Source organism: Clinocottus analis, unplaced genomic scaffold, assembly GCF_023055335.1.
Source record: "Clinocottus analis isolate CAN_PGR_092001 unplaced genomic scaffold, fCliAna1.0.p SCAF_19, whole genome shotgun sequence".
Classification (NCBI taxonomy): Eukaryota; Metazoa; Chordata; class Actinopteri; order Perciformes; family Cottidae; genus Clinocottus; species Clinocottus analis.
The window spans coordinates 3,650,543-3,664,901 of NW_027175920.1; the positions used below are offsets into that span (position 1 = coordinate 3,650,543).

The window sequence follows — 14,359 nt, forward strand, 5'->3', positions numbered from 1 at the left end:
CCCTAGTTAATTTAGGGTCAGCCCTAAATTAATTAGGGTTAATTTAGGGTTAACCCTAGAATTAAATTCCCTTCTAGAATTCTAAAATTCAATTTTGAAATTTCATTCTATAATTCTAATTTTCCATTCTAGAATTTGGATTAATTCAAGGTTAACCCTAAACCTAAATGAATTAGGATTAATTTAGGGTTGGAGTTAAATATGAACACTAAGTAGAGTAAAAAAATACTTTGAATTATTAACTCTGAGGCAATAAAATCTATTTAGACTGGTACAAAATGTTATATTTTTTCTCAATTTGAGTAAAATGTACTTTGACAAATTTACTGTTTAACAGTAATGGTTCAATGCCTCTGTTTTGTTTTCTCCCTCATGCTGAACTGCTGTGAAGGGTTTTTTTTGTGCTGTTGCTGTCAATTGTTTGATTGTTATTTACTATTGTTATATATTTGTTGAGAGTTGTTGTGTTTGTCATAACATAAAATAAAGTGGGGATGTTGACCGTTACAGGTCATAAATGAACAACAACAATATGATCACAATGATGGATATTTTTACGGAATACTCTAACACAGCTAATATTAAAGAAAAGTTACTTAATATACATATAAAATAAAGAATGTCTGACAGAGTGTCACATTGAATAGGCATATTTCTTTGTGACAAAATCTTCTTTGAGGAACATAGTTCATGTTCGACATCACCATCTCTCTGTTGAGAGGGTGACTTAAAATATATTTTATGTAGAGCACAGAGGTCACAATAAATCCTGTGTCAGTAGCACCACCTGGTGGCTAAAGAGCATGAATGCACCCTTGCGTTCTACGTTGGCATGTAGGAGGCAGTGTATCCATATCAATGAGATGGACTCAGATTCTTTCTTGCAGCTGCAGCCTTGAAACCCTGGACTGCTTGCTTGTGTGTGTGTGTGTGTGTGTGTGTGTGTGTGTGTGTGTGTGTGTGTGTGTGTGTGTGTGTGTGTGTGTGTGTGTGTGCTTTATCTAGCTGCCATATCCATCTGTCTGTAATAAGCAGAAAGAGCAGCTGTGAAGTCTCCCCTCCCCTCCCACAACCCAACAGCCACCCTGGCATGCAGACCTGAGGTTGGTAGGGTCACTTTGTCCTTGAAAGCTGTGAATGCTCTGAAGGACAACATTTCTAGATAAAGACAGCTCAATTTTAAAGTGTGAGTGGTTTCCTTTTCTTATGACTCCTCATGCACTCTCCTTATACCATGAAAAAAACCCTATTCAAACAGAGATAAAATAAACACATTTATAAATGGCATTTTCAACCATCACAAAGATATATATATATATATATATATATATATATATATATATATATATATATATATATATATATATATATATATATATATATATATATATATGTATATATATATATATATATGTATATATATATATATATATATATATATATATATGTATATATATATATATATATATATATATATATATATATATATATATATATATATATATATATATATGAATGAAGGCACTTCATAGTAATTTCATTTACAAAGGATACACATAATTACACTACAATGATAATTACACATTCTTCATTTCATTCTTCAAACTGAAGAGTAGGAGGGATGTGGAGGCATGCAGAGCAACAGCATCATGTATAATAATGGTATATTTGTGAAGGTGATAGTCCACTTTAATAAAAACAATTCTGTAAATGCATCAGAGTTAGCCAAGAGGCTATTTTTCATCTATAGTCACGAGAGGCAGATGTTCAAAAACAAACCTTAAAACAGAAATAAGATTAAATATACAAGATTATACAATATTGACGCTTTACAACACATGCTCGAACAATGAATAGAGTGATAATAGACATATTATCATCTACTAACATACTAACAAGACATGTAACACAGAGGCTCATAAATTCAACACAAACAAAGCAAATAATGAGGGGTAACTAAAATAGAATGGACTAAAGACAAGATTATGCTGCATTGTTAGACACTAAAAAACACTAAAAACATGTCAGACGCACAGAACATAAAAGCATGCAGAGTATGTGAAATATATAAATCAGTCAGACACAGCTAAACAACAATAAAAGACATACTGTGTGTTTGTAGTTCTCTAATGGTCCAGAATGGAGTTCTCGTCTAGTGCAGCTTGTACAGAAACTGCAGATGAGGAGATTAATGGCCTTGCAGTGTGCTTCTTAATGAATGTCATTCAATCATAATGTTTTATGCCAAATGAATAGGGATTCTTTTGAAGTACATGTGCTGATATCTCGAGTGTCAAAACAGTCAAAACCTTTGTAAAAGGGTTTCAAAGTATTCCAATTTATTCAATTATTTTGAGACACTCGATGGATGGCAAGACGCTGCATGAAGCTAAACTTGCTTTCCTCACCTCTACTCTTTCTACTTTTACTTGTGTTTTGATTCTTTCAATGCAGAAAACTCCAACCCATCTGGCGTTCCAATCAAGTTAAAACAAACGCAAGGAATTATCTAGGACAGCTATTTGACCTAGATTTGGTCAGAGTATCTGCAGTTGTTATGTAGCTATCTTTACTTGGATTTCTGTACACACCCTACATACAGGAGAGTTTTCCCACAGTTGAAGAATGACTCTTGCGCTCTGTGCTGTTTCAGGTCAGAGGTCAGGCCCGAAGAGTCATTGGTGGATGTGCTGGTAAAAGATACTGGCAACATATCGGAGGTATGTGAAAACCAGCAAAATTCAGTGTCAGTAATGGGGTGTCATATTGAGAATTTAGCAGTTTGTTCAGTGTCTCCAAAATTCTCCACAAAAGTTGAATTTCTTCTAACTTCACGGGCATATTATAGTCCATCAATATCTCCATCAGTCATTGCTTTAAAAAAATACGACTTCTGTGGGGAGAGAAATACGGCCCTACGATGTCCATGCCGGCTACTAACAGGAGGAGCTCTCTGTCCGGTAAATCTGAGCCCGAGTTTTGAACAGGCCGAAGCGAGCCGTGAGGAGAAAGAAGTCCTGCCTAAAGGTGCGCGTGAAGAAGGCGTAAAGGAAGGGGTTGGAGCACGAATTGATCGGGTAGAAGAGGACCAGCAGGAGTTTGGCGCCTGAGACGCTGATGAGCGGGAGCTTGAGGGCGGCGGAGACAGCAAAGAAGGAGATGGGAGCCATGCACACAAAGTCAGTGAAGATGAGGATGGCCATGCGTTGGGCCACGCGGGTGTCGGCGTGGGCCGGTGCAGACGAAGGGTTGCGGACGGTCAGGTAGATGCTGAGGTAACAGCCGCACACACAGACGAAGGCCAGGATGTTGAGGAGGAGGAGAGACACCACGTAGACCTGAGACTCCAGAGACTCCACGTCCATGGGCAGGCAGATACTCACCTTCAACACAAACACATCCACACATTCAAATACCACACAGTGATTCAAGGGCCTTGAATGTAATTTATTTTCAGGACCAAAAAAAAAAAAGTTAAACCTCGACTCTCAAAGGGTTTGTGGACTCAACAAATAGACACACACTAAAATCTACAACTAGACATCTTTGCAATACCGTTATACTTTTATACTTTTACACTTTATACACATTTTTTTACTATTTATTTTATTCCATCTGTATATTTCATACTTGTTTCTTACCATTTAGTTTTTAAATTGTGTTTTTATTACTGTTCTACTGTTTATTTATATTACTTATCTCTACTTTCTGTGAAGAAGGGCTGTAATCCCGTAATTTCCTCACTGAGGGACTAATAAAGGACTATCTTATCTTATCTTATCTTTGAAATAGCTTTATATTTGTTTTTCTTAGAAGAAACAGAAATTTCGCCTGGTTGTCTTTTCTGGCGTTTTATGGACCAAACGATTAGTCGATTAAATCAGAAAACAAGTGTTAAACGAACAAAACCATCCTACGTATGTAATGTCATACAAGCAACACATTGCATAAGCTGTTTTGGATATTTAAAGCATATTATGACTGCAGAAGTACATCAGTTTGTCGAACAGGAGTTTTTTTGCCCTCAAATCATAAGCAAAATCTAAAAGGACCATACAGTGAATTGTTGTCCCGTGCAGTTGAATGGCGAGTGTGTGGTCTATTTAAAGCCTTCACCTTGCCGTAGCTGCTGACCCCGACTGTTGGCAGCAAAGCGGCGATGGAGGAGAAGATCCAGCCCGCTGTCATAACAATACACGCGTGTCTCAGGCGAAGTTTGCGGTCGAGCCGCAGAGCGTGTGTGATAGTGTGCCAGCGCTCCAGTGTGATGGCTGTTAATGTGAACACCGACAGCTCACTGGCAAACACCTGCAATTCAAACAAACATGGATATTCACGAGCATTGTTGTTGTTTATGATGAGCTGTTGTATGTATGCAAAGGACTCCATGCGTGCGTACACACCGTGAAGAAGCCCGCAACACTGCAGCCCATGCCCGTCTGCCAGTCTAAGGCGTCGTTGTAGTAATGCCCACGTGTGCGCATGTCCACAGTTGCAATGACTACCAGGTAGATGCCCATGCAGAGGTCAGAAAAGGCCAAGTGGCACATGAGGAAACGAGGGACAGTCAGTTTGGAGCGGCTGCCTGACAACGCAACGGCGGGAAGAAAAATGACAAAAGAAAATGTTGGTGGCCAAAAGGTACTTTGTAAAGTGTGAACAGTAAAACCTCCTCAAGTTGAGATGCTATTGCGAAAGTATGGAGCCGAATCAGGGTCAATAGTTTGGTTCATTTGAAAGAAAGATTTCAACCCGAGAAAATAACATTTAAAAATATAAAAAATGAAAGTTGAAAATATAAAATCTGTCAATGAAAACAGAAAAAATATATTTTATTAAAAAACAACAGCAGAACTAAATCAAAATTATATCCAACTGCCAAAAACGTTTCCTACACTTATTTTTATTTGCGAACACATTGTTGAATTTTCTAAAGTTCAAGACCAAAACTTGAATTTTCAGGTTAAAATCTTTTTTTTTTCAATGAAAAAAACTATTGATCCTAATTTGTCTCCATACAAAAGAGGATAAACCTGAGTTCTGCTGATGTGTGAAAACCTAAAGTAAATCAGAAAAATAAATAAGTTTGTAAGCCAAAACAAAAGCAAGGAAGTGTACGAAGGAAGAAAGAAAGAAGGAAGTTGAGTTAGTGATGATTGTCTCATTTCATACCTATCAAGACCAGAAGTACCGCTGCGTTCCCCAGCAAAGCGAGGATGGAGATGATCCAGATGAGGACCCGTAGGGGGACAGCTTTCATGATGTCCTCGCAGGGGTTAAAGTCATCTGGGGTTGGCCAGCAGGCGATGGAGCAGGGGTCCTTTTGGGAGTTAGGTTCAGTCCGAGCCTCAGGCTTGGAGCACACCGTTCTAGCGCAACATACAAAGAGTGCATATAAATCCATAAGGTGATTTGACAAAAAAAGATTTTCCAGGATGATTTACAATAAGCTGTTCAGACACCTTTTGACTATAATACATGCGTACCTGTTTAGGCTTTTGAAGGCGCAGCAGTGTGACGAGTAGGTCAGGTTGGCCTCTCGGAGTTCGGTGAAGCGCTGCGGAGGAGGAATCTTTTTCAGATTGAAGGCGGACTCAGCGATCAGAATCTCGAGTCCACTGAGGATGTACTGCTCCGGCAGGGAGCTGAGGGCGGTCTGGGAAATGTCCCTGCACAAAGAAGGACACGTTGGTATCTAGCAGAGGAGTAGCAGTTCTTATAATTTCATAATCTATATGTTTTGTTAATGTAATATGCATTTGACCTATGATCAGCTCATGAAAGCTGTTATTTATTTGTTTCTTGACTCCAGTTTTGCTCAGAATAAACACTAAAACTCAAAATTTCCTGAGTGAAATAATTCATAGGACGTGCCGCCGTTTGATGACAAAGGGATTGCTGGGATGTGGAGTCAAAAGACACTCCAGCAATGACAGCCCCAAAGAAAAATTGAAAAGGTCCTTTTCTGATTGCTACTTCAATAGAAATGGGTGCATCTTTGATTGGTGAAAAAACTGCTGAAAACAATCTCTCTCTCTCCACCACGTCACCTGCTCTCAGTTTATTTTTCATCAGAAATCTGGCATGTTTCGAAGTGTTTCTGAGCCTGCACACAAATGCTGTATCGTTTTCTCCTTATTTAATAAGTGACGATGAGGAGGGTGAATTGTGCAGGCGTGAGTAACTGTTGGATGTCATTCTTACAGTACCACCAACTCACTGGAACCCACAAAGGCGTTGGCATTGATGCGAGTAAGCTGTTTGTTTCCTTTGAGGTATCTAAGAGAGACAAATGAAATATGAGCACTGACTTTTTATACATTTTTGGGTAAATCTTCTGTTTGTTATCTTCCTGTGACTCACAATTTGAGCATCTTTGTGCCGTTGAAGGCGTCACTTGCCACCTCCTCGATGCCATTTCTGGTGAGCTCTCTGTCATTAGAAAGAGAAGCCAAAGTACAGTCATGTGGCTCCAACACAAACAATTCACAACAATTATTTCTCTGAACTGCTTTTGTCCTGTTCACTGACGAAAAACAATACGAGGACAGAGAAAACACCAAATAAATGTTTTTTTATTATTATTATTATGCAAGGTTTCCTTAGAGACCTTGGAATCTGTTGGCGAACTACATTTGTTTGAAATGTTTGTCAGTATATTTCGATTCTTACTAAACTAAAAGTGGTAATGCCAGAAATTAACTACACTTTTTCTTTGTGATGCCCATCAGGACTGTGTGAGGGTGGTGCATGTGCTCCTAAAATATGTATGAATCCCTTACATCCGGTCGATAGTTTGGGTGCAGAGGCCTCTGAAAGCATTGGCAGGGACTTCCTTTATGTGGTTGTTCTCCTGCAGGCGACTAAGCAGCACATAGATAAAAAAAACAACACATCATTACCAACAAATATGAAGAAGTACGTAAATAGTCAGGAGAAAAACATCAGATATATGAATGTCAAAATATCAGGAATACATGCTACAATCCCCTTTGAATCCACTGGAGCTGAGGGACAGATCATTTGTGTTCCTAATATTCTGTTGTGTAATGACGACTGAGTGCATAGGTTTTAACTGCAGTGTGATGTCTTCAGGACACATTTAGGTACGTGTGCAATCCTACAGCCTATATGTGTTCAAGTACATGTGGGAGCAATTGTGTGTGGGTACTTTAGTATAGTGTGTCTATACCTACAATATAAAGTCGTCAGCTGTGGAGTTGATCTTGGACAAGTTTGGAAACGTTTTCAGTCCAGTGCTGGAGATGGTCCTGTGATGTCAGATTAACCACCAAAAGTTACTACAGTCACACTGCAACCTCTGAAAAACAGATGCTGCAGTGAGTCAAAGTGATGCGATCAGACAATGTCGAAGTAGGCCTGTCACCCATGACTCATTTTGGATTAACAAGCAGCTTAAAATACACAAACGGAAGAAGGAAGTATTCCTACCCTGCTGCACTCCCACTGAGTACTTACAGATACCGTAGTTTTACGATGTTCTTGAATGCATCTGGATGGATGTGTCTCAGGTGTTTTGACTTTTCTATGATTCTGAAAAGAAGTCATGTATTCATTAATACAAATGACCGTTTTTACTGCACAATTACAGGGTTTCACCACTGCCATTATCCTGCCACTTATACTCACACCTCGTTGAGTTCAGGAAGATCGGAGAATGCGAAAGCCCCGATACTCGTCAACGCAACATTCCCAGAGATGGTGCTAAGGCAAAGCAAAGGACGTTCATATCAGCTGTCTGCTCTTTTATTGTGTATATTTTCTCCACCACGCTGCCAAACATACTCCTCAGTTGTTTGAGCGATCAGCTCTCTAAGAGTTTGCAGCTCCTCTCGTTCCATAACAGAGACTCAACCCACGAGCACGCTGCATATAATATTTCACAAGCAGTGGCTTCTAGAAAGCTGCATACTCACATATGTGTGAGCCGAAGCTTGTTGGAGAAGGCAAATGCGGTGATGTTCTCGAGCCTCTCGTTCTTCGATATGATGCTGAGGTTGGAGGAAGAAGGGAAACAAGGAAGAGGGGAAATTAAAGGTTGTAAACTAAAGGGAACCTTCTAAAAAACAATGCAAAGATACAAGAAGGCCAAAAAACACAAACTAGAGAGAAAAATAATGCTCTGAACAGTTATGGTCTATTGCACAATTTTAAAGATAAAGCCAACTCTTTCATCACCAAATAATTGCAAGTACTCCATTATAAGTAGAGTCCTGCATTATGAAGGTTACTAAAGGAATAGTTCAACATTTTAGGGAATACATTTTGTTTTGTGGAGAGTTTGATCAGACATATGTTCCCCAGAATGTCTGCTTGTACTAGAAAGAAAACATTGTCTACCACAAGTTTAATTAAAAATGTAACTAAAAGTTTAAAACGTATTACTCGCTAAATGCATTTATTACAAGTAATTATTAGGCAGACAAACTGTCAGGGTTCTGTTGCAAAAGTAATATTTGTTTACCATTAAGAAAAATTAAGATAAATCAGTAACTGCAGAAAAGAAGATAAGAGGGAGAGATAGGACTCAGGGAAGAGGGCAGAGAGCATTTTGGGGAACATTAATCATTTGGCATCTGATGCCCATCAGCGCTGTGTGAGGGTGGTGCATGTGCTCATAAAAAACGTATGAATCCCTTACATCCGGTCGATAGTTTGAGTGCAGAGGCCTCTGAAGGCATTGGCAGGGACTTCCTTTATGTGGTTGTTCTCCTCCAGGCGACTAAGCAGCACATAGATAAAAATAACACATGCTTAACAACAAACACGGAGAGGTACATGAATAGTACCGTAAAATTCGGGTTATAAGCCACTACTTTTCTTTACATTTTTTTCTCAACTTCGACCCACGCGGCATAATTATCGGTTTTGCTAATTTTTGGATTTGTTTCAATCCTAAATTTAGCAGCAGTTGCAGAGACATACGGTACAAAATGAACGTGAAATACTCACCCGAGGAGGCGCGACAGAAAACAGGTCTGACGGCACGGGTCCTAACCTAGCGAGCCGGGAGCTAGCGAGCCGGGAGCTAGCGAGCCGGGAGCTAGCGAGCCGGGAGCTAGCGAGCCGGGAGCTAGCGAGCCAGCGGGGAGCTAGCGCTGACAACACTGTCACTTGTAACTTGAGCTGCAGCTGCATCTAGCGCTCGGCCACAAGGCTGCACAGTTTGAGCTCAAGTAAACAACGGTGTTGTCCTCGCTAGCCGCAGCAGCTAGCTCCTCGACAATCACCAAAGGTAACGAGCAGAGGGGACGCGGGCAGTAGCAGCAGCGGCTTATTAACCGCCGCGGCTTGTTTCTGATTAAATACAACTTTTTATTTTATTGTATCCTTATAACCCGCATTTTACGTTAAGTAAAACAACAGCAGACATATGCATATTAAAATACCATCTCATAATCCACCTTCTGTTTGAGGCTGATGAATGTCAGATTGGAGAAAGTTTGAAGATGGGTTTTTAGAGGCTGGAGATGAGGGACAGATCATTTGTGTTCCTTATATTCTGTTGTGTAATGACGACTGAGTGCATAGGTTTTAACTGCAGTGTGATGTCTTCAGGACACATTTAGGTACGTGTGCAATCCTGTAGCCTATATGTGTTCAAGTACATGTGGGAGCAATTGTGTGTGGGTACTTTAGTATAGTGTGTCTATACCTACAATATAAAGTCGTCAGCTGTGGAGTTGATCTTGGACAAGTTTGGAAACGTTTTCAGTCCAGTGCTGGAGATGGTCCTGTGATGTCAGATTAACCACCAAAAGTTACTACAGTCACACTGCAACCTCTGAAAAACAGATGCTGCAGTGAGTCAAAGTGATGCGGTCAGACAATGTCCCATTGTGTTAACAGAGAAACAAAATTAACAAGTGAAGAGATTCCATCACAAATCAATATATCTGTTTCAGTTCTCTCAAATTGGGACAAACATAATTATAACAGTTATGATCATGTCAGTGAATGATTTATTACAGCTAGCTTCAGACTGTTTTCAAAAGATATACAAAATCAGATGGAGTATTTTTGTTTGTTTGCTATGGATATCTTTAACATGGCGGAAATGATAGATAATTAATTCATGGGAAAACATTTTTTACATAGAGTGACACTTGATTTCTCTTCCTGGGGATCTAAGCTAATAAAAAAATGATGTCTCTACTCGTGTGGGGCCTTTAGAAGTAGGCCTGTCACCCATGACCCATTTTAGACTGACAAGCAGCTTCAAATACACAAACGGAAGAAGGAAGTATTCCTACCCTGCTGCACTCCCACTGAGTACTTACAGATACCGTAGTTTCCCGATGTTCTTGAATGCATCTGGATGGATGTGTCTCAGGTGTTTTGACTTTTCTATGATTCTGATAAGAAGTCATGTATTCATTAATACAAATGACCGTTTTTACTGCACAATTACAGGGTTTCACCACTGCCATTATCCTGCCACTTATACTCACATCCTGCTGAGTTCAGGGAGATCGGAGAATGCGAAAGCCCCGATACTCGTCAACGCGTCGTTCCCAGAGATGGTGCTAAGGGAAAGCAAAGGACATTCATATCAGCTGTTAGGTCTTTATTCACATATTCTTTCCCCACCACGCTACCAAGCTTACTCGTCCGTTGTTTGGGCTCTCAGAGTTGGCAACTCCTCTTGTTCCATAACAGAAACTCAACCCACGAGCAAGCTGGATAAAATACGTCACAAGCAGTGTCTTTTTCTTGTTTTCCATTAGTGTAACTATGATTTAATCTCACATAGAATTACCCTAAAGACATGGGATACTTTTAATTCTTACTTTTAATGCTTCATCTAATGTATATAGAATTGAGCTAAACACAACACTGTTTTTCCACTAAACTCCCTTTCTTTCATTTGGAGGAATAAAACCACAGGCAGAGAGAAATTTACCGGTGAGGCCCTATCGCTTCCACTCTGTTTGGATGATCCTTATCGCGAGTATTTTGACCGCCGTTCATCACGTTCAACATCAAAGATTAAACATGAACGACAGACACTCACAGTTTCCTGAGACGCTGCAGTCTGGTGATGGTGCCCTGGGAAATCCTCGAGATCTGCGTCTGCGTGACTTCCCTGTTGATAAAGAAACGACCACATCTCACATCTGATCACAAGAATGTAATCACTGAAGAGGAATCTTCACAAAGTCATTCGCGGCCATTTTTGTTGTGGCGTGGCCAGGACGTGGGTCCACGTTTTCTACTTCACATGTGCCCTGAATAATAGATCAGCCGATCCATGACCAGTATTTTCTCACTCGTGTTGGGGATTTTATTTTTCAACGAGCAGATCACATCTGAAATTACCCTCCAGGGCTGCATACTTGTAAAATATCCCCACTGTTCTTGAGCCTTGACCTTCGAGCAGAACAGAACAGATGAGAACACACACATCGCACTGGGAGTTCGCTGAACTTCTCCAGGGATTGGACGCTACTTCTGCCACAAAGTACGTCCTCGACTCTGTGTGTGTCTCTCGGCTAGATTTGTGAGTAAGATTATGTACTTCATAAATTCATGTTTATGCTGCAATCTTTAAGCGGAAACCCACCGTACCACCTCCTCCTTCTCGCCTTGAGATTCCTTCAAAACCTTTCAAGGGCCAAAACAACAGGTCAGTGTTTAAAGGCAGCTCTGCGCCACTTTGTCCAAAACACCTAAACCAACCTTCAATCAACACCTACATGACTTTTCATAAGAATAAATATGATGTCCTTCTTCGAAAGTTGGACGTTTTCGGAAACAAGATGTTCTTGACCAGTAACTTAAAGTGACTAATGTTAGCTCACGTCCCATTCATCTATTTGTACTACTTTTTTTCAGATTTTTAGCACTCATGCCGTAATTGCTGTCCGCCAGCAGTTGTGCGCCGCATGTGAACGAAACAATACACAGTTTCACGCTATTCCACTTATCGACAGCAGGAGCGATGGGCTTTGACGCAAATTGTTTCGTAGCCAAACAGTGTAAATGCTGCGTCTGTGACATGATGCCATGGTGCCCAAAAATACTTTTCTGATAAACTTACATGGGCAAAGACACATTTGTAAATCAGCGTTGTTAAATGCACTAATCTGAATCCGGAGTTATTTTCCTTGAATAAGCTTCAGAACTAGGCTGGACAAGATGGGGGTAAAGGAAACGTGAGTGCGCTTCATTTACGGGCTTCATGGATGTGGAGGAGCTTTGGTTTGGTTACTTTATAGGTACCCGAGGGTAGACTTGGTTTGCAGTAGTGAAAACAGTAGAAAAACAAGGCATCCATCTTGACATACATTACCACAAACACAGAAACCAGACAAACATGATAAAAAAAAATACCTAAAGCTCCAGATCAGTGCTGTTATAATTATAATTTGTGATTTGTAAAAGATCTGGGCAACGCCATACTTTTTTTTGCTTCATGTGCCACTGAGCAACTTCCATGGGAATGAATGGAGCCCCGCCTCCAACGCTGTGTCCTGTTCTCTCATGAATGTAACCAGGAAACATGTTAAATAATCAAAGAAATCCGCTTTACATTTTCAGATGTTTTTTTACGTGGAAGAAATTGCATTGAATGCATTTGCTCCATTGGTGAGAAACACTGAATGTAAATGTAACGTTTGTTTGTTTACAAGAAAACTCTACGGGGGCATCTTCGTTCTGTGGGCACTTTGGAAGGCTGTGGTTACGCTGGCGGCCGCTGAAGACACACTTTGCACACAATCCCTTCAGTAAATTTATGTTAAGAAAAAACAAACATTCGCAAATTCAGTGTAAAATTCAGCCAGGAGGAGATGAGCCAGGATTACAGAGGAAAGTCTAAATGATTATGCACGCTCATGGGATGTGATATTCAACTGCAGTGCTCCCTGAATCTGTATTCGGATGGTGACTGAAAAATACTATTTTGGGACGTATTCTCTGAAATATTAATCTTTGTCACTTGTAGTGTCCATGTACTTGGGCTTTAGGAGAAAGACACTACATTGATAAAACACATAAAGATCCTCATCAAGAGTACTACACAGACTAGGAAAACAGCTGCATAAATTCTTAATGGCCTTTCTTAATGTCTGAAAAAATAACAGATGATTGATTTTAGGGCTGGAGACAACAAATATATAACAGAACGCCTGCATGAAACACAGGCAAAAACACAAGCACTTACAACGGAAGCCATTGAGTTGCTTTATGGGAAATATAGTATCCAGTATTTGTAGAGCTTGACCTGTACGAGAGACTAAAAGTCAGGATTTCTTGTCTTTTACTGGTTCCATTGTGGCCCTTCTTCTTTAAAAGTCCGGCAACAATAAATATGCTTTTATGAAAAACATAAAACATACAGGAATGAGTCAAAAGAATAAGACTTTGACCTGCGGCTCCGTTAAAGTGTTTCCTGCAGCTTCAGTGTGATATTAACAATGTCGGAATTTCCAAACTATTTCGTTGAGGTGCGAGCTGTGCAGCCAACAACATTCACGATCGCTCCAGCAACCTGCTTCCCAACTTCGATGCACATTGTGTGTGTGCATAAAGGATGTACTCACAGACATTGCGTGTGGCTGAGGATGTTGGAGGGAATCTCGGTGTCCCCAAAGTCCAGTTTGGAGCACGAGTCGGTCTCAACTCCAGGTTCAATATCCAACTCGTCACGCGCCGACACTGCCGCCGTCTTCATCACCACGAACATTAACAGGATCATCATCATCACGATCATCATTGCAGTCCGTTGTTGAAAGTCCAGGTTGTTGTATTTTAGGCTTTTCAAATCTCTTTGTTTGTCTTTATCTTCCCACTCTGATTTAGTCTGTTGACGTCTCTCTATCTCCCACGTGGTGTTTTACAACGTGTTGACAGGTCTACCACCAAAGATCACATTCCACATTTGATATGAATGTTTTTTTTGTTGCCCGTTGGTCCGTCTACCCACTCTGGAGTCAACGCCGGGTCGAAGAGAGAAGATACGTGAGGTGCTCTGGTGCCTTGTGCCATGCAGTGGTGAATAACAGGGGTGGGACCGGCTAAAAATCTGGTGTATGAAGATGTAGGAGGTCTCTGCTGGGTTGTGTGTGTGTGTGTGTGTGTGTGTGTGTGTGTGTGTGTGTGAGTGAGTAAATAGCACCACATCCTATCACACATCCCGATAGGATGTTGTGATAGAGATTATTTTTAACTCTCACAAATGACACGCTCCATCCCAAATATCTGTTTCCACCGTTTATTGATTCCACTTTGACACTTTGTATATCTTCTTCAACGCAAAAACACACGTCCACTGGATCCAACAGGAAAACACATTTGCACTTCTTTTTTTAAACATAAAAATGTCTTAATCAAAACA

The 14,359-nt window shown here is 40.4% G+C and overlaps 1 protein-coding gene across 1 annotated transcript; it reads right to left on the reverse strand.

Moving 5' to 3' along the window:
• Positions 1 to 2,113: 2,113 nt before the first annotated feature.
• On the reverse strand, positions 2,114 to 14,000 carry fshr (follicle stimulating hormone receptor). Its single transcript, XM_068582652.1, has 18 exons — positions 13,566 to 14,000; positions 11,036 to 11,107; positions 10,473 to 10,547; positions 10,302 to 10,376; positions 9,681 to 9,755; positions 8,663 to 8,743; positions 7,938 to 8,012; positions 7,651 to 7,725; positions 7,480 to 7,554; positions 7,197 to 7,271; positions 6,783 to 6,863; positions 6,364 to 6,432; positions 6,205 to 6,279; positions 5,487 to 5,669; positions 5,173 to 5,369; positions 4,404 to 4,585; positions 4,117 to 4,308; positions 2,114 to 3,383 (listed from the first exon to the last, which is right to left on the reverse strand). Exons 1-18 carry the CDS (start codon positions 13,736 to 13,738, stop codon positions 2,937 to 2,939), a joined length of 2,277 nt encoding a protein of 758 aa, XP_068438753.1. The 5' UTR covers positions 13,739 to 14,000; the 3' UTR covers positions 2,114 to 2,936.
• Between the last annotated feature and the right edge of the window lie 359 nt (positions 14,001 to 14,359).

What these genes read in the sequence shown, in the direction of transcription:
- fshr (XM_068582652.1), bottom strand. Translation starts at nt 13,738, where the DNA reads ATGATGATCGTGATGATGATGATCCTGTTAATGTTCGTGGTGATGAAG. An exon ending in ACCCAAACTATCGACCGGAT is followed by an intron (nt 6,433 to 6,782) that starts GTAAGGGATTCA and finishes TTCTAATGACAG; the next exon opens with AGAGCTCACCAGAAATGGCA. An exon ending in GGTACTTCTGGTCTTGATAG is followed by an intron (nt 4,586 to 5,172) that starts GTATGAAATGAG and finishes TTGCGTTGTCAG; the next exon opens with GCAGCCGCTCCAAACTGACT.